Source organism: Arachis hypogaea, chromosome 12 (assembly GCF_003086295.3).
Source record: "Arachis hypogaea cultivar Tifrunner chromosome 12, arahy.Tifrunner.gnm2.J5K5, whole genome shotgun sequence".
Lineage (NCBI taxonomy): Eukaryota > Viridiplantae > Streptophyta > Magnoliopsida > Fabales > Fabaceae > Arachis > Arachis hypogaea.
The window spans coordinates 9793883-9821486 of NC_092047.1; the positions used below are offsets into that span (position 1 = coordinate 9793883).

The 27604-nt window shown below is 34.2% G+C and overlaps 5 protein-coding genes across 6 annotated transcripts in view; 1 reads left to right on the plus strand and 4 right to left on the minus strand.

Annotated features, from left to right (window-relative positions):
• Positions 1–5868, plus strand: part of LOC112726750 (uncharacterized) — a 19523-nt gene extending 13655 nt beyond the window's left edge. The window contains 19 exon segments of the mRNA XM_072208711.1: positions 430–472; positions 662–780; positions 1189–1314; positions 1398–1496; positions 1566–1584; positions 1587–1681; positions 1779–1862; positions 2073–2219; positions 2310–2441; positions 2519–2548; positions 2630–2776; positions 3422–3483; positions 3823–3976; positions 4062–4253; positions 4348–4452; positions 4821–4955; positions 5040–5276; positions 5366–5467; positions 5557–5868. Coding sequence (XP_072064812.1) covers positions 430–472; positions 662–780; positions 1189–1314; positions 1398–1496; positions 1566–1584; positions 1587–1681; positions 1779–1862; positions 2073–2219; positions 2310–2441; positions 2519–2548; positions 2630–2776; positions 3422–3483; positions 3823–3976; positions 4062–4253; positions 4348–4452; positions 4821–4955; positions 5040–5276; positions 5366–5467; positions 5557–5691 — 2163 coding nt within the window. The 3' untranslated portion in view covers positions 5692–5868.
• A 154-nt stretch (positions 5869–6022) lies between these two features.
• LOC112726749 (uncharacterized) lies at positions 6023–7646 on the minus strand. The gene is made up of 3 exons (XM_025776270.3): positions 7201–7646; positions 6489–7016; positions 6023–6360 (listed from the first exon to the last, which is right to left on the minus strand). The coding sequence occupies exons 1-3, from the start codon at positions 7576–7578 to the stop codon at positions 6175–6177; spliced, it is 1092 nt and encodes a 363-aa protein (XP_025632055.1). The 5' UTR covers positions 7579–7646; the 3' UTR covers positions 6023–6174.
• Positions 7647–8552: 906 nt separating this feature from the next.
• LOC112726751 (vacuolar-sorting receptor 1) lies at positions 8553–11938 on the minus strand. The gene is made up of 12 exons (XM_025776272.3): positions 11492–11938; positions 10705–11403; positions 10543–10631; positions 10391–10460; positions 10224–10307; positions 10044–10120; positions 9878–9959; positions 9688–9770; positions 9540–9606; positions 9283–9411; positions 9074–9183; positions 8553–8989 (listed from the first exon to the last, which is right to left on the minus strand). Exons 1-12 carry the CDS (start codon positions 11796–11798, stop codon positions 8894–8896), a joined length of 1893 nt encoding a protein of 630 aa, XP_025632057.1. The 5' UTR covers positions 11799–11938; the 3' UTR covers positions 8553–8893.
• Positions 11939–12516: 578 nt separating this feature from the next.
• Positions 12517–15836, minus strand: LOC112726753 (uncharacterized). Its single transcript, XM_025776273.3, has 4 exons — positions 13794–15836; positions 13467–13562; positions 13258–13394; positions 12517–13070 (listed from the first exon to the last, which is right to left on the minus strand). Exons 1-4 carry the CDS (start codon positions 14961–14963, stop codon positions 12935–12937), a joined length of 1539 nt encoding a protein of 512 aa, XP_025632058.1. The 5' UTR covers positions 14964–15836; the 3' UTR covers positions 12517–12934.
• Positions 15837–21778: 5942 nt separating this feature from the next.
• LOC112726754 (WRKY DNA-binding transcription factor 70-like) lies at positions 21779–23556 on the minus strand. Of its 2 annotated transcripts, none has more exons than XM_025776275.3 (2): positions 23093–23556; positions 21779–22535 (listed from the first exon to the last, which is right to left on the minus strand). In XM_025776275.3, the coding sequence occupies exons 1-2, from the start codon at positions 23488–23490 to the stop codon at positions 21941–21943; spliced, it is 993 nt and encodes a 330-aa protein (XP_025632060.1). In that variant the 5' UTR covers positions 23491–23556; the 3' UTR covers positions 21779–21940. The 2 variants fall into 2 exon arrangements, with proteins under 2 accessions (XP_025632060.1, XP_025632059.1); XM_025776274.3 differs by having other exon boundaries at positions 21779–22538.
• Between the last annotated feature and the right edge of the window lie 4048 nt (positions 23557–27604).

Below are 27604 nucleotides of genomic sequence, written 5' to 3' on the forward strand. Positions count from 1 at the left end.
GCACAAAAGGTAAGTCCTCGACCTTATTGTTTCTTGATATTTTCTTGTATATCCCTATTACTGGGGTCAAATTATATTCAAAACAGGGAATCCTTCTACTAGTGAATCGTTGATTTACGTTCATTTGTTTTGAGTATTATCAAATCCAGTTTGTTTAGGGACACTTGATTTGAGTCTTCATTTTTGTTGAATTTTTATTTAGGTTGGTGAGGCTTTGGTAAAAATTAATAATGATGCAAGGAAGCAGAAATATCAGGATTTTTTATGTCATGTTCGTTAGGTTTTTTTATAGTATACAGCTCTTCTGTTATCAAATTAGTATATTTTCTTTACTGCTGTTCTCATTTCATACTTTGATAATTTCTTTCTCCTCATCTGAATATTTTTTTGGTATGTATTAGGGGGTCATATCCGAGGTTCTGAGATACTAGATGTGTTAGTCGAGATGAGGCAGCTTTAGCTGTAGCTCAGAGGTACACTTTCTTCTGCAGGAAATTTATTGATCACTGAATTTTTGTCGTAACTTGGTTGCTTTAGTAGATCCTTTTCTTGTTGCTTCTGGGTTGTTTTTTGCCCTGTACCTTATACTCAAGTTCAGTTAGGATGCAGGTTGGTTTACTAGGTAATCTTGTAAAAATTCACAGTCATTACTTTTGTAACTAGGTATTCAAGGGCCTTTATGACAATGTATCCACAACAACTCATGTTGGTGCTCATCTTGCAATCCTGACTGCCATTCGCGATGTTTGCAAGTTGCGTTAAGAGCTTACCACTGGGTATGTTTTTCACTCTGAATGAAGTTATGTCATTTTACAATTTATTTTGGCATTATTCCTTTTTTCTTATGTAATATACTCTATCTACCTATAGCATTGCTGAATGTTGCATATTTGATGTTGAATTCCCTTTATTTTATTATGATTTGGGTGTCTTCATTACTAAGATAATTCTGATGATGTTAGAGTTTTTCCAAGTGCAAAACCATAATGTTATGTACCTGTTTGAGACACTGATTGTATTTTGTAATGTAAATTATCAATAAAATTGATCAAAGAGCTTGCCATTAGCCAAATTTACATCTAAAATAGATGTGGTTAACTACTAACTAATCCTCCATGAGTGACATTTAAATACAAGTTATGTTGGTGTTCTGTTTATAACTAGTGTGTTATTGAATACTTGTTACAGGTAATTTACTCAGAAGAAGAAAGGAAATTCAACAAAGATATTACTGTAGGCCTGATCCGCAGTGAACTGCTAAATCTTACCGAGTACAATGTTCATATGGCAAAGCTCATTGATGGGGGGAGAACAGTATGTCAAAAGAATGTACCTTCTAATCGTTTTCCCTTTTATATTGTTATACTCATGCAACTCCACTGGATTAATGTGCAGAGGCTGCTACGGAGTTTTCTATTTCTCTTCTTCAAATGCTGGTTGTTGAGGAACTGAAAGTTATTTCAGAACTTCACAATCTTGTTGATGCTTTGGCAAAGGTTTGTATTTGTCCACGAGTGTCTGCATTTTTACTCTGCCCCGTCTTTACCAAATATCTTTTATTTCAGCTTGCTTCAAAGCCTGGATCCCTGAATCGTTGCAACAGCTGATTGAGATGATCAAGAACCCTTCTGTTAGTGTTCCTGCAAAGGAGGATAAGGCAAGACAATCAAGGGACAATAAGGTCATACATAGGATACTAGGTTCAGCTGTTATTGTTGTTTTACACGCATAGTTTTTGTTCTGCTCCAACTGTGACTGAATCTATTTGTTAAAAACAGGGTCCTGGGATGCTGGCACCAAACCGGGAAGAAGTAAACATTGTAGAGTCTGTTGAACCAGATCCTGCTGGATTCCGTGAGCAGGTATTTTGCTGTGAAATTGCTAGATAAATTCATACTTTGTTGTGTGGCTATTTGCATACATTGTCAGATACTGACTGTAATTCTGTATTTATTGCCTGTGGTATATTTTAATTATGTCTAGAGTGTTTCAACTTCTCGTTAAGTGGGAATTGGGAATACAATACATCATTGGAAACTTCCAACATTACTTATTATCCACATGTGTTGTAGGTTTCCATGTTGTTTACAGAATGGTATCGGATATGTGAACTCCCTCCTCCGAATGATACAGCTTCTACTCACTTCATCTTACAATTACATCAAAATGGTCTCCTTAAGGGGGATGATGTAACAGATCGCTTCTTCCGGCTATTGATGGTAGTGTATCTTCTCTCAGATACAGGTCACTTTCCTATTAATGGCCAGGGTTATCAATAAAACTTTTCTTTCCTCCCTTATTTCCTCCAGGAACTAGTTGTTACACACTGCTTAAACAGTGAGGTGATTAATTCTGGGGCATTGCAATCTTCTCAACAGCTGCCAGCAATGTCATTTATTGCGATTGATATTTATGCCAAGCTTGTCTTCTCAATATTGAAGGTCCACTGTGCCATTTTATTTTCTTTTAGTTTGGGTATTTCTTTAGCTTTTCTCTAATTTGTTATTTGTTTGAACAGGGATCAAACAAGTCCTTTCTTCTTTCTAAGGTCTGTAGGCAAACTTCATTTCTCTCCTCTGTTGGCTTTATGAATTCTGTAATGATATTCTAATGTGTTACTCTCTGACAGATTCTTGCGGTGACTATTCGGTTGATTCTAAAAGATGCAGAAGAGAAGAAGGCCTCTTTTAATCCAAGACCGTATTTCAGATTGTTCATTAATTTGCTTCTAGATCTTGGTTCACTTGAACCTGTTACTGATGGTGCAAATCTCCAGGTATTTGTCACTTTAAACTTTTCCTATTAGTTTCTATGTTGAAGTTGTTTTTATTTGTGTTTGGTCTTCTGCATTTGCCATAACCTGTTACTGAAGTTATTGAGAAAGCTATGGGTAGGCAAGCAAGCTCTCATCAAATGATTCATTACATTGAGTTGATTCGTTACACATCTCATTTAGATGATTTATCAAATAATAGTGGTTTGGATGGATTTGTGCATTCAAATCACAATACTACTATTTAAAACTGTTTTATGGGAGAGATTCAAATGAAATGATATCTAGATTGGTAAACTGAATAAAATTAAGCTCATTAATTTGTTTATTAGATAAAGGGACAATAAGTAAACATTTTGCTCGAACATAACGAACAAAAAGCGTCTTTTGTTAATATAAAAAATTATTAACAGTAAAAGGAGTTATGTATGGGTGGTAGGTTTGTATATATTAAACTGTTTATGATGGTTGGTATTCACGTAGTTAAAATTTTTCAGCAAAGGTTTGTAAATACTAATCTGTTTATGATGGTTGTTTATTTAGACATTGTGGGTTTTTTTAACTCTGTTATGTTCTTCATTCCCAATGATACTGTCCAAGAAATGAAGACACTTGTGTGCTTGACTAATAATACTTCATATTTTGCAGATTTTGATTGCTTTTGCCAATACTTTTCATGCTTTGCAGCCCCTCAAGGTTCCTGCTTTCAGGTGAGCCTAAGAATGCTGTTTTCCTGACTTGTTTGACGATATAATTGTAGTAATGGAATAGTATCTATTCATATGCTTGTAACTCCACATGATCTGTTGTGGTGGAATGGCTATTTTTCTGGGTTGAGACTTCCTGTTTGTAGAAAACCGATGATATTTATTTGTGTTAATTTTTTCTTCTGGTTCATTTTATTGAATCTTCCACCAATAGAAGACACACCAGTATCTCTTAAAGGTTGTGTACACCAAAAATGAATTTATTTTCCTGATAACATCTTTCCCACCTGTTGTTAAATTGTTTTATAATTATTTACCGTGTTTGTGGAAATGTTTTTTCAGTTTTGCTTGGCTTGAGTTGATAAGTCACAGGAGCTTTATGCCAAAAATGCTGACTGGTAATGGTCAAAAAGGTTGGCCTTATATCCAAAGGTTGCTTGTTGATCTCTTCCAATTTATGGAGCCTTTTCTGAGACATGCTGAACTCGGAGATCCGGTTTGTTTTCGTATTCATCACTATTTTTTACCTTATATGGACGGAGACTAGCAATGTTTCTGACATGCTGACTGGTTCTGGTCAGGTCCGTTTTCTCTATAAAGGCACTCTTAGGGTGCTACTGGTGCTACTTCATGACTTCCCTGAGTTCCTATGTGACTTTCACTTTACCTTCTGTGATGTTATTCCGCCAAGTTGCATACAGATGCGGAATATTGTTCTGAGTGCTTTTCCGCGGAGTATGAGGTTGCCAGATCCATCCACCCCCAATTTGAAGGTGTTATAATCTCAGATTTATATATTATTATTATTATTATTATTATTATTATTATTATTTCCCTGGAACATTTTGGTGACCTGCTTCTTTGCAGATTGATTTGCTTCAAGAAATTACTCAATCCCCAAGGATTCTTTCGGAGGTCGATGCTGCTATTAAAGCGAAGCAGATTAAGGCTGATGTGGATGAATACCTTAAGGTTTGTTACCATATAATTTGGAAATGATCATGAAAATTAATTATTTTATACACATTAAATTTTTTCAAATTTTAGATAATGAATGTTAAAATTAATTATTTATTAGTTCTATGGAGACCCGGGTCTTCTACGGAAACTTTTATCCCTATAACCTTTTTATAAAAGTAGTTTGATTCTATAAATCTTTTGTGCCATAATTTATAATATTAGGACAAAGTCGACACAGTTTTAAAAGATTTATATTCCCGTAATGTTATTTCGGTAAAAAACATTAGTTTGTGAATTGTTTTTTTTTCTTTTTTTTTTGGGGGGGGGGGGGGTAAGCTTGCATTTATTTATTTTATAACTCTTCAATCTTTTTTCTGCAGACAAGACAGCAAAATTCTCCATTTTTGTCTGAGCTGAAGGACAAGATGCTCCTTTCACCTAATGAAGCTGCTTCTGCCGGGACACGTTACAATGTGCCATTGATCAACTCACTTGTGTTGCATGTTGGAATGCAGGTATTGTAAATTTGAAACTTGCACATTTATATATACCTCTGCATTTGAGTCGATAATCACGAAATAGTTATTATGGTCTTCCAGGCAATCCAACAACTTCAGGGACGATCTCCCCATGCTCAATCTGCATCACCTGGTTTCCCCTTGGCTGTATTTTCTGTTGGTGCTGCATTGGATATTTTCCAGACACTAATTGTGGACTTGGACACTGAAGGGCGCTATCTTTTCTTAAATGCCGTTGCCAACCAACTACGCTACCCTAACACACACACCCACTACTTTTCCTTCATCCTTCTGTACTTGTTTGCGGAATCAAACCAGGTTCGTGTTTCTCTGTGTCTACCGCAATGCTGTTTTTTTCTAGATATAACATGAGTTTTATTAACTTGGACCTTTATATTCCGCCGCAGGAAATCATCCAAGAACAAATTACTAGAGTATTGTTAGAACGGCTAATCGTTAATCGTCCTCATCCTTGGGGACTGCTCATCACTTTCATTGAGCTGATCAAGGTATTATGTTCGATTTTATGATTGTTTTTTATTCAAGCATGTCATTAGTAGCTTGCAACCAACGCTAAACTGTTTTGTATTTTTACCAGAACCCGAGGTATAATTTCTGGAACCGGTCTTTCATAAGATGCGCACCAGAGATTGAGAAACTTTTTGAGTCCGTCTCTAGATCCTGCGGCGGTCCAAAACCAGTGGATGAGAGTATGGTCTCCGGTTGGGTTTAACTCCATAAATTGGAGTAGATTAGATTAGATGGCTTTGCTGCTGCTTAGTTGTGTGTAGGCTAATCATTTTTTGCAATTAAGTACATGTTGATATTGGTGTCGATCAAAATATACAAATTGTACTCTCTGTAGATTCCTGGTATTTTAAATGATCATGTTGAAAAATTTTCAGCTTTCTGACAGGAGTTTTACATGTTACAAACTTATATATGCTTGCATCATCTTAAATTAGACTGTAATTTTACATCAAAGCATTCCGCAATTGAGCACATTTTGTGACAAAAAAAATAAAATCGTAAAACCAATGTGTTACAGACAAGGCTCACATAACTGCACTGAATTGTGTTTTAAGATCATATGAAAGAAGATGGAGACTGCACTGAATTGTGTTTAAGATCATATAATGAACTAAGTTGAACGATTTACAGTGAACTGAGCAACAGAGTTGCATTTATAAAGGTTGGAAGATGTAATATTCTGAATCTAGCAAAGCCCCCATGACCTCTCTGTTTGGGTTCTTTTCTGATTCTCTGATAATTGAAGCTGTTGAAACTTCTTCATTGTCGACCGTCTCAGATTCAACTTCTGCTTCTCTGCCTTTTCCCTCACCGAGCATATTTTCTTTTGTGTTTTTGCGGAAGCCACCAATTGTTTTTTCTCCAGCTTGTTCTGCAATTACAATATATGATTAATCAAAATAAGACTCCAGAAGAAATCATTATAAACAAAGGCTTTTGCTTATTTGCTATGTTCCTTTAACCTTACTAACCCTAAACATATGACATGGGTAAAGGTACCTGAATCTTATCCATGTGGTCCATGGCCTTCCTAGTTTGCTGTAATTCCCAGTTATTGATTGCCTCTTCCTTGCGCCTCAAGGTTTGCATAATCTGAGCATGCTTGGCCTTGTTGCGCGCACGTTTTTCGAGCTGATGTTTGTTGGTGAGGCCATATTCACGGCGAGTCAAGAGCCTTGCGCGCTCGTCAGATTTAAAGGGTGGTGGGTGGTATATGCAGGAGGAGAGGTGGGTCTGGTTGACGGGACTCTCTTCTCTGATGGATGGCAATGCTATGTTGTGAAGTTCATTCTCGGGAGCAGACAGAAAGTCCTTGCATATTACTGAGATTCTCATCATATCATCATCATCTTCTTCTTCTTCTATATCTTCTTTTGTACAATCTCCTACTGTGTACAACTCACTATTGGCCTTGCAGAACTTATTGGCGTGTTCCAACCATTCGTCAATGTCAGAGAAGTAATTATTCATATTGGAGCATTCATTATTGTAGCAGCTCCTCTCACTCTCATCACATACCGAAGCCAACTACATAAACTCATTGGATTCAATTCGTGTTAATAATTCAGTTAATTATATTCCTGCAATCTTTCATCTTTGGATTCAAGAACGAACTCATAACTAAAAAGAACCAATAGAGGATAATAATAATAATAATAATAATAATAATAATAATAAGGAATTGGTTTCTTGAAGGAAGAAAAGAACAAACCTGTTTTCTTGGGGAGGAGAATTCAGTGGCGTAGAGAGAGTGAGGAGAGTGTTTGAAGTGGCGGGGCCCGATGAGTGGAGCGGTGTTGCGGGTGGCGGTAGTGGTGGTGATGGTGGAAGCGTAGCTGCAAAAGGGAGAGGGAGTTTGTGGGTCCCCCAACAATGGAGTTGTAGCATGAATGTTCAACGCTGATCCTTGGCGTCTTCTCGATGATGGCTGCAAAATATTAATGCCTCTGTTACCACCCATCCTCCTCTCGAATCTTCTGAAGGTTCTTGCTACTGCCAAAGAAGATGACGTATAACACGAACGTGAATGTGAAGGTGAAGAAGAAGATGAAGATGATGATGCATATTCTTGCATGGTTGACGTTGACATGCTAATGCTAGTTTCTTCTTGTTACGTTGGCTTCAATTCCTTTCCTTACTCTTCTTGCATCTCTCTTACTCTCTCTCTCTCTCAACCAAACCAAATTAAAGAAAGTGAGTATTAGTGAGGAAGGCGTCGTTATTTGATTTAGCCACGCATGATGTGTAGGCCACATCTTGTATTATTATACATTTTTTTGGTCTTTTCACATCATGTATTCAAATAAAGGGAACCCTCAAATAATCAAATAGTAGAGGTCGTTATTTATAGATTCCAACTGAGATGATATATTGTGTTGATATTACTCAATGTGCATGGAGATTCTAACTGAAAGGCAGTATGCATACAAGTTTTGATTATATATTAGTGCATGCTGTGCTTCCTATCATAATGGTTATACAATGTTGATAATTATTAAAAATATTGCTAAAATTAAATAAATATATTTTTTAATATTTTAAAATATTTTTTAATTTAAAAAATAAAAGTAAAAAATATGATCTTAATTTTGTAATACTTTTAAATAGGAAAATATTAAAAGATTATTAGAATTTATTATTGGTTTTAGCTATCATTTTTAGCCATAAATCTAATTTCTTTAGCTTAATAATCTAACAATATACTTTAACCCGACCAAAAATAATAAATTCTGATGATTCTCTAGTATTGTTTTTTAAATATTATCAAAGTTATTATATAGTTATGGTAACTATCATAATGATAACCACTAATCACGGTACACTCCACCTTATATATATCACCCTAAACAATAAGATAAATACGGCGGGTGTATAACTTTATGCAGAGACGTTTTCTTAAGTTCCATTTCTTCAAAAACATTTTGCTTAATTACATACATATCTCCAGGTTCTGCCTTTACTTCTTTTGTTCATCTCTGAGTGCTGACAAACCAAGTGTATTATTCAGGAAATTTAAAAGCCGATATCAATAAAAATAATAACAACAAAAGCATGTAAAAGAAATTTATTTATGAACATAAAAACGCCTCATTCCATAGCAAAATCTAACGTGCATTGCAGTTGAATGGTGCAACTAACTCAAAAAGAGCCTAAAGAGGAGAAAAAGGAACGTGACTTCCTCAGAAGGACAAACGGCATGTATTTTAGTTGTGTCTTTGAGGGAATAGAATCACCATAACTAACTAATAACTGACTAAAACTAACTCAGGCAGGTTAAATAGTTTGTCTCCCTTTTAAAAACTAACACACACACAGCTCTTGATGCTCCATGGCCCCTCCCATATATATTTCATTCAAGATCAGATTAGTCTTTTCCATTGATCAATCTTTGATCTTTGACCTTTCTACACACCTTGTTGAAGTTGAACAGAGGCATCGGGTTGATTATCCAATGGCATGTATTGGGCCATAATTGCTCTTATCTCAGAATCCATATATCTCTGCACAAAATTGTTTTTATTTTAGTACATAGAACTGAGTCTGATGACGTTGGAATTTTCATCAAAGGATCATCATATTCATACCTGGATTCTGTACTTGTAAAATGCATATCCCACTAAACCAACAATAGCTATGACCAGAAAAATAACCCAAATGATAAAGCCTCCACTGTTCACTGAAGCCGTATATTTGCCTGCAGTTAATTAAACAAAGTGAAAGGATTATACAATCTCAAAAAATCTCCACAACTGTGAAAGGAGATTAGAGTTAGAGAAACTTAAAAAGGTCTCACCTATACACATATCATTGTCTCGCATGTAGTACAAACCGCTATTGCATTTGCATTCATAACTTCCCCAGGTGTTCTTGCAATTGCACTCTGGGCACTGGCAGGCTAATTTCTCCTTGCACTCATCGATATCTGCACCGAAATGGAAAATCTTATATCAGGATTTGAAGCACTATTAACTATTATTCATAACACATTCAAATTGAAGAACTCGGGAGAATAGCTGAGCAAAATGTATGTTAGGATAGCAGCAAGCATACCTTCACAGGAGTGGACTCCATCACCCCTGAATCCAGGAGGGCACTTGCAACCTTTTGTGTGGTCATCCTGCATAATCAATTATGATATTTAGAATATAATTAACTAAGCAATGAAATAATATAATTAACTATCATACTTAGTACTTACAATGCAAGCAGAGTAAACCCTCCCTTCTTGGGCTCCCTTCCAACAACCTCCATTGTTCACTGCACACCTCAAGCGTGCCGTTGCTGTTAAGAAATTCGCAAACAAGAAGGTTACTTAAACTACTTACGATTCTTTCTTGATTAGACTATAGTATGGGACGAAAGTAACTCTAAGGACTAGTAAAAATTACCTTCACAATGAGTATATCCGTCACCAACAAATTTCACATTTTGCACAACAGGGCACTCACACACTCTTCCTCTGAAAGTGTCCTATACTTGGTGGGGGAAAAAAGATGCTGATTAAAACAAGAAGAGAAAATCCCCCATATATGTATTTAAAGCTAGAGTGATTACCCTGCATGCAGTAATGTTAGCAGATTTGTCCTGCCAACAACCGCCATTGTTTACGAGGCACTCGTTTGTTTCCATGTCTGCAAAAAAAGATTAAACCAAAGGTGCTTATTGTCCAAGAGGAGGAGGTTTGATTTGATAAGCAAGTTTATGAATAAAAGAAGATAGCAAAGGAAAAAGGACCTGGAGTTAAGCAAATTGATGGCTCAGTGGTTTCTTTGAAAGCAGAACAGATGGCCTTGAGTACTGCTTCTCTTGACAACTTGCCTAAAACAAAGTTAAGAACCAAAGATGATACTCATACATAGAGAAAATTTTGAATATGCATTAACAATATCCATCATATATACCTCTATACTGTCTGTTGTTTATGATGAGAGTAGGCAGAATAGTAACATCACCGCGAGTGCCTTTCCCAATCTGATGTGAAATTTGCATCACCAAATCAAATTAACAAAGCTATGGTCTATATACATGTCTACATACTATTTGAGGCACCAACCTGTGCATCCTGTTCCTTCTTAAGAACTGGATTCTCAGCATCCAGATTAGGATCTCCAACACAATCTCTTATCTTCTTCACATCAACACCTGTTTAGTTATGAAATGAGGCAGGATGAAAGGCAATGGAAAAAACAAGAGAGAGAGAGTATCATACACTTACCAAGAGATGCAATCACTTGATCCGAGCATTCCTGAGTGTACCTATTCTCTCGCATAGGGCAGCGAATGGCGAAGTCGGTGACATAGTCCCACCATTGCCAAGGCTTCTTGCTCTCATTAGCTACTTTAAAGAAACAAGCCTGGCGGAGGTTTTGAATGACGACATCTCGGCCGTCGTAGCCTCGGGAAAAGTCCTGGTCAGGGTCAGGGGCGCAGTACCTGCCGTTGTTGATGCACTGAGCCTTACACTGTTTGCTGAGGATGAATGCCTGAGGGCAGTACCAAGTGATGAAGTGAGGTGTGAATTGAGTGAAGCCTTTCTGCTCAAGTAACTGCGCTGCACCTTTGAAGCTTGAAACGAAGCTGAGTTGAGCGTCACATTTCACTCCGCACTCGTCGTTGCTGTTTGTCCAAAACTCATACTCAACTCTGTCGTCTGGATGCGGAAGAGCCTCCCTCCAATCAAGATTCACGTTCACCATATCGCCGCTCGCCAGAGCCGCCTTGATGCTGTCCCCGAGCCCCTTGCTCACCAGCGCCGACGGGATGTTAATCTTCTCGATGTAGTCGTCATCGTTTGCTCCGGTCCCTTCCTCCGGCGTGTCCATCGTTATCAACGGCTCTATCCTGTCATCCGCCACCAGAATCGCCGCTGCTCCGCCCTTCTGTGCGTTCCATGCCTTTAACGTGAAGTAGCACTCTGCCACAAGCATTATCTAAATCTTATTTCTCATTCGCAATAATGCAATATACTAATTTCAACAAAATAAATATTGAATAATGAATACCTCCACGATCAACAAGAAGGAAGGTCGGGAATCCACCAGGCCTAGAAGCGAAGAGAGAGGCGTCGGCGCCTTCGAATCGGTTGCATCCGTTCTGATTGGCCTTTGGATAAACCACAGCACCGATCATGGCTCCTCCGTACTTCGGTACACCGAAGTTTCCAATTGCGCATTCGTAGATACCTCTGAGTGATCTGGGAGACGTGATCTTCAGATTGTTCTTCTCCACCACGAACCTTGCCACCACGTGATGCTGCCATAGCAGAGCCAGAATCCAAACACACCACACAACAGTTACCTTTATTCTCATTGTTAATTACAAGTGATATTTTTGGGTTCAGTAATACTCCAATCGGTTAATGAAAATGGAAATGGAATGGAACAAGGTTGTTATTTGTGGTTAGTGATGCTGATGCTTAGGGGATCGAAAGAAATGGACAATGGGGGGTGGACGTGGAGTGTAATACTCAAATCTGTTATGTGAATGTGACTCTGCATGCATTCTTACTTGCTTGTGCCGTGTTTGTTACATTCAATTCAACGCTACTACCAAAAATACGGGTACTTGCATTTAACACCCTTCAATCTTTTGTTTTATACATATTACTCCCTAAATTTTAAAAATAAAATGTACAGATTGATAAAATCAGGCAACAGCATCATAAACGTAGAAGTTTTAAAATACAGCAAAATACGTCTCCTATTCTTCTCACGGCCACACCTTCCATAGAAGCTTTAAACTATTTATTTTCATTGGTTTCTCAATTTTATAATTAACTATCTTCCTTAGTCTTTCACTTCAGTAGAAGACATGTTAACCATAATGCTAATGCTAATGGATAAATAGAAGAGCAATAGTATATTTCGTAATTCGTAATCAACATATACAATTACACTTTGGATTACTTTTATCGTGAATAAAAAATGTTTGGACTAATTCTATTAAGAATCAATAATACTAGTACACTTTTTTTTAGAAGATAGGGTTTGCATTTTTGCTTATGGATAAGAGAAAATCAGAGTCATGAACATTAAACTATTTGTGACATTGATTTGATTGCACAGAAATGGAAAGCCTTAGGTTCCAATGTTAATGTTTGAGAAAACACAATCTCAAAAAAAATATATTAGGAAAGAATACGCATTCTAGTAAGTAGCATTATTGACAATATCACTAATAAATAAGACATGTAAGGAAGGACAACAATGCCATCTGAAACTAAAACTAAAGATGATCTTAATTTCATTCAGTAGTCAGTAGCAAATGGTATGTTTGATTTAACGGTGCTGCCTAACTGTTGCTCATGTTACCAAATGAAATATTCTTCTACGTACAAAACCACGTTTATCTATGCACGTCTCTGTCTCTGAGTCTTTCTATATGATACAACTCTCCCTCTCTGTCTCTGGTAAGCAACACTTCCATCACTATACAAGTTAAAAACATCATTCTCGCTTATCTTCCTCAATATCTTCTCGATCTGTGACAATAGAACCTTTCACGTCCCCACTCATCTTTGCTACTCCGCTTGTCAGAGAGATACCCTCCTCGTCAAAGTCATCTCCTTCCATGTATGCATATCTACAAAGTACAAATGACATTATTATATTAATGATCCAGGGAACTGAACCTCATCGGTTAACAAGGCAAGTCAAGCAATTATGCAACATCAAGATTCTCATTTAACCAAATTCTAAAAGGTCATATAGCACTAGTATGAGTCATCACTATTCTACAATGTCAAGGAAAGGGCATGATGAGAAGATACCTAGTGGGGTTACGAGAAGGAGCCCAAAGGATGCATATAACGAGCAATAGAGCATAAGAAAGCAAAGACCAGAAAGCTGGAATGACCCAAGCTATTTGCCACAGCTCGCTCAGAGGATCAGTTGCATTGTAGTATAGCTGATTCAAGTTCAATCAGTATGAAAGCAGAAACTATATAATAGAGTAAAAAGAGTAAACACTATAGAGTACCTCAAAGCCAATCCATGCAATAGAGAGCAAGACAGAGACGGCAAGCGTATTTGTGAATTTTCTGTAGAGGTCCAGCTTAGCCAAGTTTCTCCTCATCTACAACCATTCAATCCAATCCAAACCACACCAAACCAAACCAAATCTTAAAATAGAATAATCAATAATGGATTACTACCAATTAACAATACAGGCCAACTTCAACCAAATGTTTTAAAATTATTGTTTAAACCCTCAATCATAAAATTTTAATCCTAAATCCTAAATTATAAACCTAAATACTAACATTAACTAAAAGTTAGTTACCTATAACCATAACCAATCAATTACCTGCAGCTTCTCGAGGGTGCTGGACAAAGAAGAGAAGATCCAGAGAATGAAGCAGGAATCGAGGCAAACAACAGGGAGCACAAGAAGAAGCTTAGCATTGCCGGAAAAGTCGTTAATGTTGCCCAAATGCTCGACAAGGAGGAGAGCCTCGGAGGCCACAAAGTAGAGTACAGCAAGAAGCATCATCCTGGACTTGGAGCTCATCCCACTGCCTCCAATGGTGGGCCTCACCACACCATATCCCATGGACACAACCAGCAGCAGAAGCCGCGACACCGTCTTCTTCACCGTGCTCAAGCTTACGGCCCACACCGTAATCCCCATGGGCCTGCTCCCGGTGGCATTCAAATTGGCATACTCGAAGTACCAAACCGCCATCTCGCACATCCCCAAAGCAATCACCGCCGTGATATGATAATGCAAATGGATGATATCCTTCCACAGCTGCACGAATCTCGCGAACCAAACCATCCCCATCACAAGATACGCCAGCGACATTAACCCGTAGAATCGCATCAGAGGGATCATTTTGCCCGGTAAATAACCGTTAGGGTTCCGCCACACGGTTCTGCCGGAGATGATGGTGCCTTGCAGCTCCGGATCGCAGAACATGAAGTAGAGGTAGTACATTCCCGTGGCGTTGACGGTAACGGTTTGTGTCTCCATGGCGGTATGCTCCTCGGTGCCCTGGAAGAAGGTCTTGATGCGCCTCGGAAACTCCGGGTTGTCGGGATTCTTCTCGATGATGACCTCGCCGAGGTTGCAGAGGTGGCTATCGGAAAGCTCCTTGGTGCAGCAGATAAGCTCCGATTTGAGGTGGGACCCGCCGATGCGGAGGCGATCCTTCACTTCCAGGACGATGGCCTCCACCAGGCCCGTGTTCTGCTGCATGTCGCCGTGCTTCGCGGCGGAGAATTTGGGGCGCGTGAAGACCACGCTCTCGAACTTTATGAAGGATTGGGAGGCGGAGGAGGAGGCGAAGAGGGCCTCGCTGCCGCCGTGGAAGAAGAAAGCATTGGAGCGGTGGGTGAAGGGCTCCTTCGAGTACTCGTGGATGGAGCCATTCACATTCGATTGCTGTGCGATCAGAATAATCAGAATCAGAATCGGAATCAGATTTCCATAGCAACGGTTATGGTGGGTGCGACTCACAAACTGAAAACCCATCATCAATCAGCTCTATACTCTTTGATGGGATTCAATTGATGGATTCAATTATGCCTCCTCCACGGCCACCACCACCACGACGGCGTAACTGAGGTTAGTACAAGCAAGTGGGTAGGAAGCGTTACTGATTTAGTTTAATTCAATTTGTTGATGATGTTTAATTAATGAAGGACAAGTCACAAATCACTCACGAGTAACAAGTGAGGGCAGAGAAGCTGCAAAGATAATAAATAGTTGAGGTGCAACATAGAGAAATGTTTGTAGGTAAAACCAGAGATCTAGAACCTTACTACTCTTCTACACTCAGTCGCTAATAACAAGAGGCAGAATGAAAAAACTGTGCTGTATGCGTAGTTCATGTCTTCATGATCATCTTTCCTTTTTGGACATGGCAAGCTAATGATCATTTCCCTATAATCTTTGTTTTTGGTCTGAAAAAGATACGGTTTATGGATGATGCTTGCTATTTGGGGCTAAGCCTGAACTCTATTGCATATGGATAGCCCAAAATACATATAATCATATTCAACTTTTTTGGGCTTTACTACATAGCTTTTACTACAAGAGCAAAAACAATAATGTAAACTTTTCCATGACCCAAAATAAATATTTTCAACTTTTTTGGTTGCTATACAGCAGGAGGAAAAAGGCCTTGAGAGCACTTTCAAGGTGAGTTCATTTATTTCTTTTGATTTTCAATAGTGACTAGTGAGATTACATTGTCAATTGTTTCTAGTAGAGACTTCACTTGTTTCATCCATTGTTTACTTAATTCGCTGATCTTCATATGTATGAATTATGATTCTGAATTACTTGAATCACTTTTCTGTATGTTTCAAGTTAGCCTTGTGTTTCTGATCAATAAAATTGTTAATAAAAAAATTCAAAAACTGAAATGGCTTTGATTTATGGATTGGAATCAACCAACTTGCTCTAAAAGTCAGCTTCGTTATATTATTAATTATTAAAGTATTTCTTATAATTTAATTAATTTAACTTTATAATTTTTAATTATATTCAGATATATTGAATTTTAAATGTACCAAATCAATAAACTAACAAATAATTTAAAATAAAAGGAATAGTTTAAAACATTTAATCTATTATTATCTTTATTACTAATTTTATAATAAAAATATACTACATGTCACTCTTTCATTTTAATTAAAATAAATTTTTTTCTTTTAAAATTAAAGAGTTCTCTCCTCTTCTCTCTTCCTTTCTCAGTTTCTCATTTTTTCACCCATTCTATCTCTCTTATATATCATTATCAATAATTAATTACAAATTTGACAATCAAACTGTGAAACATAACATTATTTAATTGTAATTAAAATTGAATTAAAATCAAAATTAAAATTAAAATATTAAAATTAAAATATAACTATATTATATTACTAATTTAACAATCAAAATGTGTCATGACATGAAATATTTTCTTTCAAAATTAATAAATTTCCTTCTTCCATCTTCTTATCAACCTCTCTCCACTTCTCTATTTCCCTCTATCATTCCCACTCTATATATAACTTATCGTTTATAGTTCATATTATTAATTTGGTAAACCAAAATGTATCATGGGATATTTTTTATTACAATTAAAATAAAATATTTTCTTCCAAAATTGACAATCTCCTCTTATTTTTCTTCTTTATCTTTCCCTCTCATTCTCTACCTCTCTCTACCTTTCTATTTTATAAAAAATAAAATTAATAAAATAATATAATTCAAATAAATTCATAAAATTATAAAAAATATATTAAATTTATAATTAAATATAATTAAAAATATTCAGTCATATTATTTCAAAAAAAAATTTATTATTATTTTATACACACTTTTTAATTTTTTATTAATTTTAAATTTTTATTACTTATCTTTTCACCTCTCTTCTTTCAAATATTTATTGCATACATAATTTAAAGAGAATACTAATATTGTGATTAATAATTAGAATTAAGATTTAATTATTTCAAAAAAAATTGAGTTAATTTTATGACTACTAATATAAGTTTTTTTATACTAATATCAAATTATATATATAACTATAACAAGTATGAAAATTAATTATTTTTATTTGTACAACAGACTTAACACCTAGTTAAATATAAAAGTATACATATTAAATTCTTTTAACTTTTAAATAATGAACGTCAAAATTAATTATTAGTAAAAAAATTAAACTCTTTTACATAAAAATAATATTATTTGATTTCTTTTATCTTCGAAGATTCTGGTCTTCTTAGTCGATTGAGACTTTTATCCCCTACAACCTTTTTATAAAAGTAATTTGATTTTATAAATTTTTTGTCATAATATATAATATAAAAAAAATCGATATAATAATTTCAAAATATTTATATTTCTGTAATATTATTACGAGCAGAAAACTAGTTTTTATATATAAATGGATATGAATTATGTGGTTGATTGCTACCATTGTTGATTATATATATTATTTTAAGAATAATAAATTTTTATAATGTTTATAAATGTGAAATATCTCTTATTTTTTGAATTAGTTTTAAAGTTTAGACTCATTCAACTTTAGTTTAATATCAACATTTATTCAATTTAATGTTACTGAAGTATTCACCTATAGATATTCAAGCTCTAGATAATTATTCATGAGAGGGAAGGAATGTTTATAAACATGAGACGTATTTCACTCCTTAGACTAGTTTTTGAGATTGGGTTAAATTCATTTAATTCTTATGATAAAACAAAAATATGTATTAATCAACTCCGTTACACCATTATGTTATACACCAACTCAATTTGTTTTTCACATAGGCCATAAGGAAGGAAATAAAAACATAATGTAATCGCGTTTTAGAGAACACAAGAATTCAACAAATTATGAGAACAATTGACCCACTTAAAATATTTCTATTCCTCTGACCAAAAAAAAAAAAAGACTTCTATTCATGAATTTATATATATAAGCCTATCCAAGAAACTCTTAAATAAATTTTACTAACCCTTGAATATCTTTTTTGCTGAAATGTAAATAGATCTGCAGCTAGCAAGCAATAACTATGAATTTACTTGCATCTATCGTTGGTTGTTGAGAGTGGACAAAGATTATGATAGCTGTGTATAAAAAATAAAAAGGTTGTTAAAAAACAATAAACTAAGACAAAAATTCAAAGTCGTTCAATCGGCCTTTTCTTTTGGTCAGTGTGAATCTAATAAATCTATTGAACAAAGAAGTCTCATCAAAATGTTGGAAAGTCTAGTGTACCAGTTTTGAATGTTGCACACGGACACACATGAACGTCAACGAATAAGGATTAAATATCAGCAAGTATGAATTTTAATAGTGTAATTTTATAATTTTCGAATATAATACATAATTTTTCATTATTGGTTCTGCAAGAATTTTGTTAATTAATTATTGACTAACTTCTATAATTCTATTGTTTCCTCAACAAGATCAAACAAATAATAAGTGTGACTAAGTAAACTTACTTTTCCAAGCTACCTGGTATACTTAAGATATAATCATCTAAAAGTCAAAAAATTATATTTTAAAAATTTTAAGTATATTATTAGGATGGTATTATTTTTTTAATTTTTTGAAATTTGTTCTATTCTTATATTTTTAGTTAATTTAATCATTACAAAAACTTATTTATAGTTGGTTTTGTAAAATTATTAAGTTTTACGTAGACGATTAGCTTTTATAAAAATAATAATTGTAATTTACGAGGAGTACATTTTTTACCTATAATTAAAAGTTGAAAAACTTTACTTATAAAGTAATTATTTCACTCATTCATTTAAGAGTTATGTTACGTATATATTAAAATTAGCCATCAAATTCAGCCATAAATATAAAATACATACTGAAATATAAATACACATTGAAAACAAATTAAATCATATATTTATATACAAATATATTGATATATAACTGATTTTAGTGACTAATTTTAATGTACAAATAGTATTTTTATTCATTTAAATATGTGTCGATAATTTAAATTTCTTTTTACTCGTATTTTGTACACTCCGAAAAGAAAGAAAGACTAGAATATGTGAAGCCATTCATATATATATATATATATATACTACAAGAATAATACTACTATACACAGAAGACAAATGAGACAAAATTAAAATCAATTTTTAGTAGCACATGCATGGATGTTTTAATTTTATAATAATACTAGAAAAATAAAAAATATTCTAAATTTATTTTATTTAATATTTATTAATTATAGTAATAATTAATAAATATTAAACAAAATAAATTTAAATTATTTTAACTGTTTTTTTTTTGTCTTTCAAACAATATTATTGTTAATTTGATTGTACCCTTCATATATTTCTTAGAGAACATATTTTAATTAAACTAATTGAACTAATAACCTTTTGCATGTCTTATATATTTAGTTTTGAGTTTAAGGTATTTTTAATGTTTGACTCTTTCTCTTTCCTCAAAATTCAATTCTCTTTAGGTGCAATTAGGCTTTAAATTTCGTTCCAATCGAGTAAAGATGCCACCCAGCCCGTATGTTCACTGCACTTGATGACGCTCTAATCTGTAATATGCTCGTGGTGCTTTAAATTTCTTTAGCGACCAGCATAAATGAATAAAGAAGAATACTCAAAGGATCACGTCACCTTTGATATCTAGGTATTCACAATGCTATTTTTATATTAAGACGTTATCATAAAAGCATCCATCATAATATAATTATATAAATAAATTATCATTGATGATAAATTGAGAATCTAAGGGAAGTACACTGAAGTAGTATAACTGTGTATAAGTAAATTAAAGAAGTAATGAAGTGGAGCTTTTTATTACCTCCTTTTGTTTTAAGTCATGTTGTGTGTATTACTGTACATTAAAGATATTTTTTACGGTGAATTCATTATATGGTCTCTTTGTTATGGTATTTAAATTGTTTAATTTTTTTTAAAGTAAAAAATAAAATATTTAAAATAAAAAATAAATTATGTAAAATTTATTAAATATTATTTATTTATTTTTTTTAATAATTTAAGTACAAAATAATAGGCACTATAGTATTTACATTTTTTACAGACATAAAAATTGAGAAATATTAAGGGGAATAATTTTTTTTTTAATTTATCTTATATTTAAATCAATATGAATTATTTTTATTTTTTTCTATTAAAATTAAAGTGTATTGTCATCTTTTTTTCATCCTTTTTTTCTTCTTTTTTTTAGTACACAAAATGGATGAGAAAATAAAGGCATTGCAATGAAATGAGGGGCTGATGAAGGCGGTTTCAACTAAACAAAAAGACAAGCTAAACCAAAAAGAAGAATAACAAAAGAAAACAAAAAAAGGTAATAACATATAAGCTATGAAGCACGGACACTTTATTAAGTTGTTGTGTCTGTGTGTCGGACACATTTTGGACACGACACTCACCGACACTCGTCCGATACGCGTATCTGCTGTGTCCAAACTGTGTCTCAATAAAAAATAAAAAATTCTTCTCTAGACACACTTGGACACACTTAAATACCATCACGTGTCAGCATATCCGGTCTTATTCTTAATATATATATATATTCTTAAAATAAATTTAGATATAGTATATATTATTATTTATTAAAACAAAAAATATTTTAAATACTTGATATAATTAAAATAAGATATTAAAAATAATTTAAAAAATTAATTTATATTTTATTATCAATAAAATATTAAAATATCATTACGGTTTATCTAAAAAATACTTTATATTTTATATATATACGTGTCCCCGTGTCATGTAAGATTTTAAAATTGGGAGCCACTTAGATAAAGACGTTGAAAACGTCTTTTTATAAAGATGTTTTTTAATAATTAAAATTTAACACATATAATTGATTAAATCATGTTATTTTTATCAAAATTAGACTAGACAAATTGATTTGACAGAAAAATGGTAAATCAAATTTTGAACTGGTTTAAATTAATATTATTTTTATAGAAAAATGACTACAATACCCTATTATAGAAAATGAGTAAAATACTTCTATTATATATATTAATTTTGAGAATCTAAAATTTTAGTCCTTTATTTTTCTATGTAGGATTAGGATTTAGAAATTTTAAAATTAATATATATATAATAAGAGTATTTTAATCATTTTCTATAATAAAGGTATTATACTCATTTTTTATAAAAAATAATAATATTAATTTAAACCAGTTCAAGATTTAATTCACCATTTTTTTGGTTAAATTAATTTGTCTAGCCTAATTTTAATAAAAATAACATAATTTAATCGATTATATATGTTAAATTTTAATTACTAAAAAACATTTTTAAAAAAAGACGTTTTAGACATCTTTATCTGAATGACTCCCTTTAAAATTTACATATCGACGTATCTCATATTGTATCGTATCCCGTGTCCATGTCAGTGTCCATAAATCATACCATATAAGTTTCATCTATCTAACTTTTGTCGCTCGTAGGATATATAAACCATTAATTAAAGCTACCGATCCTTCCGCTAAATTTAAAAACAAAAAAAATAGAAAGAAGAAAGATGATGGACCAACACAGACCAAGGATAGGACTTAGCTAGTAGTCAGAAATGTTTAGTACTAGAAAGCCAAACCCAAATGGAAATAACTTATTTATTAATTATTATAATAATTAATAAATAATAAATAGAATAAATTTTAATTATTTTTAATTAATAAAATTTTTTAAATTAAAAATGAGATTTAAATTCATAATTTTAAAATAAATATAAAAAAATTATACTATTTAAATTATAATTTATTAGTTTTAACTAATTTATTTTAATTATTAAATATTTTATTCTATAAAAAAATTAATTAAAAACAACTATAATTTATATTATTTAATATTTAGTAATTCTAATAACAATGTAAGTTTAATAACTAAATAAAGTTCTAATTGTTTCTTTTGCTGTGAACTTAACATTTCGAGCTTGTAATTAAATGTAGTAGTCAAAATCTAAGAGAGAGAGAAAGTCGTCATCCCTCATCAACAGAATCGTATAACACTTGAGACATGGCAGCCATCATCATCATATCATCCCAGCAAATATTATTATTTTCTGACGATGATAGTATAGGGACCACATGATGCCTTGACGAATCATCCAAAACGGGGTGAGTTGAAGTAGTTGAGGGAAGAACTTGCCGATCCTCTTCCACTATCATCATCGCAGGTAGCGGCGGTGCTGTTGAGGGGAAAAGCGAAGAAGAAGATGATGAGAGAAAGGGATTGGTTGGTGGATTAGGGAAGGAGTTGTCAAAGCTGAGGAATATGGAGGAGGAGGAGGAAGTAGGGTAATCTAATTCCTCCATGATGAGTACGTGGTTATTAGTAGTGTCTGTGTTGGTGCAGGTGTGGCGGCCATGATAGGTGGCCCTGTACAACGGAGGCTTCTCTTGAATTCTCTGAACTTGCTTGGTTGCTCGGCATCCCTGTTCGTACTTGTGAGTGCATCGGAAGTAGTTCCTTGTGTATTTCTCATTCTGGATTGCCTTCTGTCCATACTTCCTCCATTGATGCCCATCCTCCTCTCTTTCATTCTCCGTCTCCTTCTTCCATGTCTCTATGTTTCTTCTACAACCAACAACCAACAACAAATAATAATATAAATAACCACAACTAGGGTTTATTTCCAAGGCTACTTCTAGGTTAATGAATCTATAGATAAAGTAACGCATTTTTATCTCAGATCCTATTCATAACAATTATTTAGTAATAACAAGGAATAACAGACGAAGTTTAAGCATTTCTATGATTCTATCCCTATTTTATCTTATATTCTCTCTATCTAAACAGAAAAATACTAAAATTAGTCACTAAAATTAGTCATCAATGTATTTATGTATAAATACATATGTTGGTTAATTTATTTTCATAATATATTTATATTTCAGTATGTATTTTATACTAGTTACTGATTTTAATGATTGATTTTAATGTACACATAGCATAATCCATCTAAATATATAGGCTCATGACACTATTAATTCAGATGCGAGAAATTAAATAAAATATATATAAATAAAAAATACAACGTACTAATTTCTCTTTATAAATGATGTAAAGGTAAAATCAAGAGAGCAGTGGAAAAATAATATAGATAATAATAAGTAATGAATGATGATTACTTTCTCCGGTAAGAGCCTCTTGTGTCCGGCGGCGGCGGGGTCTTGCAAATGTGGTTGTCATCTGTAAGCAAGCAAGGGTGGATCTGCGGGTGCTGCATTTGCATGATGAGAAGATCACTATTATGGGAAGAAGAGGAAGAAGCAGAAGATTGGTGAAGATGAATTGGATTTGGATGTATGGGATATTTGTTCAAGAGAGAGAGGGTGTTGGCGAAGGAGGTGAGGACGTTACTGAGAAGCCATTGATGATCAGCTGAGTCATCATCTTCTTTATTGATGACGATAAGTTGTCTTAACTGATCGGCAAATTCACGCCCTCTCACAAGCTCCTCCTCTATTATTGCCTTTATACCATCCTCCCTGCTAACAATATCATCATCCTCCATAATCATTTTCATGTTGCAGTTCTAATCTATGGAGATTAGACAGATCTGGCTATAGTACTTGTTAAAGGAACCCTCGCCTTTTTCCTTTCCCTACTCCTTGACATTTATATTCACTCATGTGAGTGAGACAAAACGCAATTAATTAATTAATTAATTAATTAAAGAAATTAAAAGCACTACCAACAGTGAGCAACTTGCTATTTCTATATAATAATGGGAATGTGAGGAAGATCCATAGAACCTTAACTAAAATTCAGCACGTCAACTAGGGATTCATGAGCCGCGTCGCCATCCAACGGCTAGAGATCTGCCATGTGTACTGCTTGGCAGTTGGCACCACCTGAGGTCATCCAGGTGACGTCATTTCCAATTCGTGGGCCCTTTCGGGCGCTTGTATATTTGATCCTTGCATTGCATTGTTCTCGAAATCTCGAATCTCTAATCTCTCTAACTCTCTCTCACATGGTGTTTTGTTTTTGTTGAAAAATGTTATTTATTTTTTAAAATTTGGATTTTGTTGAATCTTTAAATTTAATAATAATGTATTATTTTAATTTTTTAATTGATTATGTTTTTTATTTGTAAAGATTCATTATTATTTAATCAATTTAATTTAAATGTTTACTTTTACCATATTGATTATTTAAAAAATCAAAAAAATTACTTACTTTTTATTTTTTTTCTCCTCAATACACCATCATCACACCACATGTACGGATCTCTCTTGAACTCTTTCTCTTTCAACACATCCAAAACTATAATAATAATATTTGTTAATTATTTCATCAACACATTCGAAATTCATATTCATATAATTTGTTTACAATTCCAAATTTATAAGATTACACATCTAATAAAATTACACAACTAAAATTACAAAATTGCACACCAAATAATTGATAGACTGCAAAAATCACTAATAAAAACGAACAAATCCTCAACACTTACAAGAACAATAATATTCTTATATCTAATTTTTGAAAAATTAAAAATGACACAGCAGAAACACAAACACATCCAATATTAACATGAATAATATGAGCACATAAAAAATGAGATCATTACACATCCAAATTACATTAATATTTTAAATCCGAAATTAACATAGTAGTGAAAATTAGGGTTTAGCACATCCAAATTATATTTATATTACGAAACCCCCCAATCAAACATAGTTGTGCAAGTAGAAGTACCTTAGACGGAGAAGGATCGCGACAATGGAGGAGACCCAGGACGGAGGAGGCGCGCATGGATGGAGGAGGTGTGTGGGGGAGCTGTGAGTCGCCAATGGAGCTGCGCGTCGTGGATGGATAAGTTCTTTGATAAATGGTGCAATATTTTATAGCAAGAGTGTGTGAAATATTGCAACAGAGAAGAGGAGAGTGAAGAAAAGAAGCTTAGATGTAATGAATGGCGAAACTCAACTACACTGTTAGTGCTACTTCCTTACATAAACATATAGATAGGTGCCACATTAGTTGGCTTCTAACTAACTACCAATTACTAATAGAAAAGATTCTACTCCTAACTACTAGTAGCTCTCTTGTTTCTAGAATCAACAAGTTGTTAGTTCAAGTTGGTTAGATGGTTCTCTTATAAATCAGGTAACACTCTTTCTCAAGTTAGGGGTGAAAATATTTTTTAGACCTAACATGTCAATGAGAACAGAAAAGGTTCCTGGATTAAGAGGTTTGGTCAATAAATTCGCAACTTGCTCACGAGTAGAAATTGGCAAAAAATGAAAGATTTTCTCGAGCAGCATGTCTCTTACAATGTGACAATCAACTTTAATATACTTGGTTCGTTCATGAAAAACTGAATTAGAGGCTATATGAATTGCTGCTTAGCTATCGCTGTAGATGCTAACTGGTTGCTTTAGTTCCAACCTTAAGTTTAACAAGATCTTCTTTATCGATATGGCTTCTCTAGTAGCTGATGCAAGTGTCCGATACTTAGCTTCTATGGAAGAGGCAACTACAGTTGTTTGTTTTTTACTCTTCCATGACACAATGGAGCTTCCAACATATAAACAATAGGCAGTAGTGGATCTTCTAGTGTCTGGGCAAGCTACCTAATCTGGATCCGAGAATCCTGTGACTGTGAGTCTGTGATGTCTGTGCTTGTAGGAAAAAATAGACCATTGGCTGGGGATCCTTTGATGTATTTGAAAATCGTGATTGCTGCCTTGAAGTGCACATCAATTGGTGCTTCAAAAAACTGACTCAATTTGTCAATAACAAAACTAATTTCGGGTCGAGTATTAGCTAAGTAGAGCAATCGGCCAATGAGATTTCTATACTCAGTGTTGGAAGGCAGTGGTTCCCCATCTTTTGTCAATTTCGAAGAGTAATCAATTGGTGTGAAAGCTGGTTTGCAGTCTTCAAGTTGATGGTATCTCAAAATGTCTAATACATACTTTCTTTGGTACAGGGCCAGTCCTTCCTTGATTCGGGTAACCTCTATGCCTAGGAAGTATTTCAAGTCACCAATGTCTTTTATTCTAAATTTTGTATCCAACAATGATTTGATGAAGTTAATTTCAGTCATGTCATCTCCAGCTATCACAACATCATCAATATAAATGAGTAATGTAAGATCCCGAATTTTTAAAAATTAAATAATAAATTATTTATAAAAGGTGGTATTTTTCAGAGATTTTTATATTAGTTTGGTAATTTTTTATTTATGATTTAAAACTTTAGTAATTGAAAAATAATGAGAATTTTATATGTTTCAATTTGAATATTTAGGTTTTGAACCTTATTTTAAAAATAAAGGAGAATTAATTTGATTATTTTTAATTTTTATTAAATTAGTATTTATTTAAAAATAATTTATAAGTTAATAATTAAATGATATTTCAAAAATAATTATTTTGTATTTAATTTGATTTTGAAATTATTACTCTACCCTTTTATTTTTATTAAAATTCTTACCAAACCCTACAATCCCCAAAAGAAAACTCTAATTTTACCTAACCCTAACTCACTCGTACCTTCCCCTCACCTTCACACACACATGCCGCTACCCGCCTCCCTCACCCCTCACACCCACATAGCAAAAACAAAGAAAAAGAAAAGAGAAGGGGGGGGGGATCAAAGAACGGAGAGGAAAGGAGAACTGAGGAAGAAGAAGAGAGCGAGGGGAAGAAGAGGATGGCGCTAGCGTGGTTGGGTGCCGTCGTCGCAGAGAGAGAGAGAGAGAGAGAGAGAGAGAGAGAGAGATCCGCCACTGCTACCATTTGCCGCTGTTGGGAAGCGTCGTCGAGGAGCCTGCGCGAGAGAGAAGGAGACGCGGAGGGAGGAGCTACCATCGGCATCTTCGTCCATCGTCGTCGCCGTTCGTGCAAGTTGCCGCCACCGTCACTGCCCAGTCGCTACCGTGCCTCCATTACCATTGTCGGGCCGTTTCTCAGTCACTGCCGGAGTTACATTGCCACCGTTGGTGTCAGACAAAGTTGCCGCCACCGCCGTCAAGTCAGTCGTTCTGGCCACTAGAACTGCTGGGAACTTGCTTCTGCTCCTTTTGGCTCTGTTTCCATTGCTGTGGCCATCAAAACCACCGCTGGAGCTACCGCAGTTCTGTTCAGTCGTTCCTCCTCAATTACGATAAGCGTTTTCGTTCCGAAACCCTTGAAATTAGTATTCTATTATAATCTGCTAGAGATTCTGAGGTGTTGGTGACGTAGGGTCAAGTTCTGATTCCTGCATGCTGAGTTTAATGGTTGTTGCATGTGACATCAAGCTGCTGCGTCGCTGCCAGAGCTCTCTGCCGCTGTTCTGCTTGCCGGAAGTCACCACCGTAGCTACCACTGCTCCGTTCTCTCACTTATTCATAAGTACAGTAAGTTGTTCCTGTAACGACCCAATTTTCAGTACGCCTAGGACATACCAGAAACTGAGTGCTACCAATTTGTCATCTTAATTATTATCTATTATTTATTATATGAGCCTGATTCGTTGTTAAAAGCGTAGTTAGTTAGCGAGGTACTTTTTTTTTGAAAATTACCTTACTTTTACTTTTAACCTTTAAAATTTACTTTTTACCACCCGTAACTTTTAATATTTCTACTTTAACCATCCTAACTTTCAGAAATTACCATATAACCCCTTAAACACCAAAAATT

Coding starts and splice junctions, on each gene's coding strand:
- LOC112726751 (XM_025776272.3), bottom strand. CDS start 11,798: ATGAGAATAAAGGTAACTGTTGTGTGGTGTGTTTGGATTCTGGCTCTG. Junction 10,461..10,542: donor AGAAGGAACAGGATGCACAG/GTTGGTGCCTCA, acceptor ATTTCACATCAG/ATTGGGAAAGGCACTCGCGG. Junction 10,121..10,223: donor ATCAATTTGCTTAACTCCAG/GTCCTTTTTCCT, acceptor CTTTTTTTGCAG/ACATGGAAACAAACGAGTGC.
- LOC112726749 (XM_025776270.3), bottom strand. CDS start 7,578: ATGTCAACGTCAACCATGCAAGAATATGCATCATCATCTTCATCTTCT. Junction 7,017..7,200: donor TCTCCTCCCCAAGAAAACAG/GTTTGTTCTTTT, acceptor GAGTTTATGTAG/TTGGCTTCGGTATGTGATGA. Junction 6,361..6,488: donor ACCACATGGATAAGATTCAG/GTACCTTTACCC, acceptor TTGTAATTGCAG/AACAAGCTGGAGAAAAAACA.
- LOC112726753 (XM_025776273.3), bottom strand. CDS start 14,963: ATGATGGGTTTTCAGTTTGTGAGTCGCACCCACCATAACCGTTGCTAT. Junction 13,563..13,793: donor GCACCCTCGAGAAGCTGCAG/GTAATTGATTGG, acceptor GAATGGTTGTAG/ATGAGGAGAAACTTGGCTAA. Junction 13,071..13,257: donor CCTTCTCGTAACCCCACTAG/GTATCTTCTCAT, acceptor TGTACTTTGTAG/ATATGCATACATGGAAGGAG.
- LOC112726754 (XM_025776274.3), bottom strand. CDS start 23,490: ATGAAAATGATTATGGAGGATGATGATATTGTTAGCAGGGAGGATGGT. Junction 22,539..23,092: donor AGAGGCTCTTACCGGAGAAA/GTAATCATCATT, acceptor TGTTGGTTGTAG/AAGAAACATAGAGACATGGA.